At 41.9% G+C, this 1,416-nt stretch overlaps 1 protein-coding gene across 1 annotated transcript; it reads left to right on the forward strand.

The window, feature by feature from the left end:
- The first annotated feature begins 228 nt into the window (after positions 1–228).
- On the forward strand, positions 229–1,179 carry LOC103452555 (uncharacterized). Its single transcript, XM_008392052.4, has one exon. The coding sequence runs from the start codon at positions 621–623 to the stop codon at positions 1,092–1,094; it is 474 nt and encodes a 157-aa protein (XP_008390274.3). The 5' UTR covers positions 229–620; the 3' UTR covers positions 1,095–1,179.
- Positions 1,180–1,416: the final 237 nt, after the last annotated feature.

Here is a 1,416-nt window from a genome sequence, read left to right on the forward strand (position 1 = left end):
TTTGAGATATTTTCTAGTGTGTCGGGAATACGGATCTGTATACCAATGTAATATATAATTGGTTCAAATTTTATTCCCTTGGTTTATCTGCACTCATGGTTATTCAGCCTCCCAATGTGCCCGGACATGCTTGCGTTGTTTCAATAAAAACAGGTAATTTCGATTACCACTTGAGGGCTTTACTCACTCTGCAGAACATATAATTGAAAAAGAATTGAAAGAGTTTCCAACATTCTGGCAATTTAAAGTTTCCAACAAAGTGTATTATACTTGATACACTAAATCGTATTTCCAGCATACTGAAAAATTTCTCCTATCCTCATAATAACATCACCCATCTATTATTAGACGATTATTATCACCATAAACACGAAGTAGGTGAGAGCATCCCACCGACAATGGCACAATAAACCCAATGTCCATTTGGTGAACAACCCACCTGATCCCTTTCCAAACCCTAATTCCGCTCAACCTCCATCCAACAACTTTTAAGCCCTTTTCTTAATCACTCTCCCCATATATTAATTCAACCCAACTAACAAAAAGCTCCAAGCCTTCAAACCCTCCATCCAAAAACTCCGAAAAATATAAAAGATTTTGCTCACGATACTCCTCAAGAAATGGCTAGTGGCAAGCAACTTGTTGTTGAAGACAAGCAGCGTGCCGGGGCCGAGATCGTTTACGGCCCCGAAGATTGCTACCGGCAGTCCATAGACCTACTACATGAGCTAGGGTTTCCCAAAGGTGTCCTCCCCCTGCAGGACCTCGTGGAGTGCGGGAGGGTCAGAGAAACTGGGTTCGTGTGGATGAAGCAGAAGCAACCCTACGAGCACTTCTTTGAGGGGTCCAACACACGTGTCAGCTACGCAACTGAGGTGACTGGGTACGTGGAGAAGTGCAGGATGAAGAAGATGACTGGGATCAAGAGCAAGCAGGTTTTTCTGTGGGTCCCCATATCTGAGATGAGTGTTGAGGATCCGGCGGGGAAGAAGATCGTTTTCAAGACTCCGATGGGGATCGGGAAGTCTTTTCCGGTCACGGCGTTCATGACGGAGGAGGAGAAGCGGAAGTATTTGGAGAAGGTCAATGAATGAGGTTAAGGAAATTAATGGAGGGTTTTGAGGTGAATTTGTGGGGGTTAATTATATGGTTAAATAAAAATTTATCTTTTTTATTATATTTTTCAAAGCCGTCATGTGTGAAACTTTATATTAAGCCACTTACAAAGTTACACTCGTACATGAAAGTTGGTTTTACCTCAAAAATTAGACCTGATATTCGTGTCGTGTTTTCCGTGTTCGTGTTGTTTTTGTGTCATACCCAATATCTTAATGGGTCGTGTCGTGTAATACGCGTTAAAATAAACGGGTAAAATGACCAGACCTGAAATCGACCCGATAATATTAACAGGTAATA

Source organism: Malus domestica, chromosome 14 (genome assembly GCF_042453785.1).
Source record: "Malus domestica chromosome 14, GDT2T_hap1".
Classification (NCBI taxonomy): domain Eukaryota; kingdom Viridiplantae; phylum Streptophyta; class Magnoliopsida; order Rosales; family Rosaceae; genus Malus; species Malus domestica.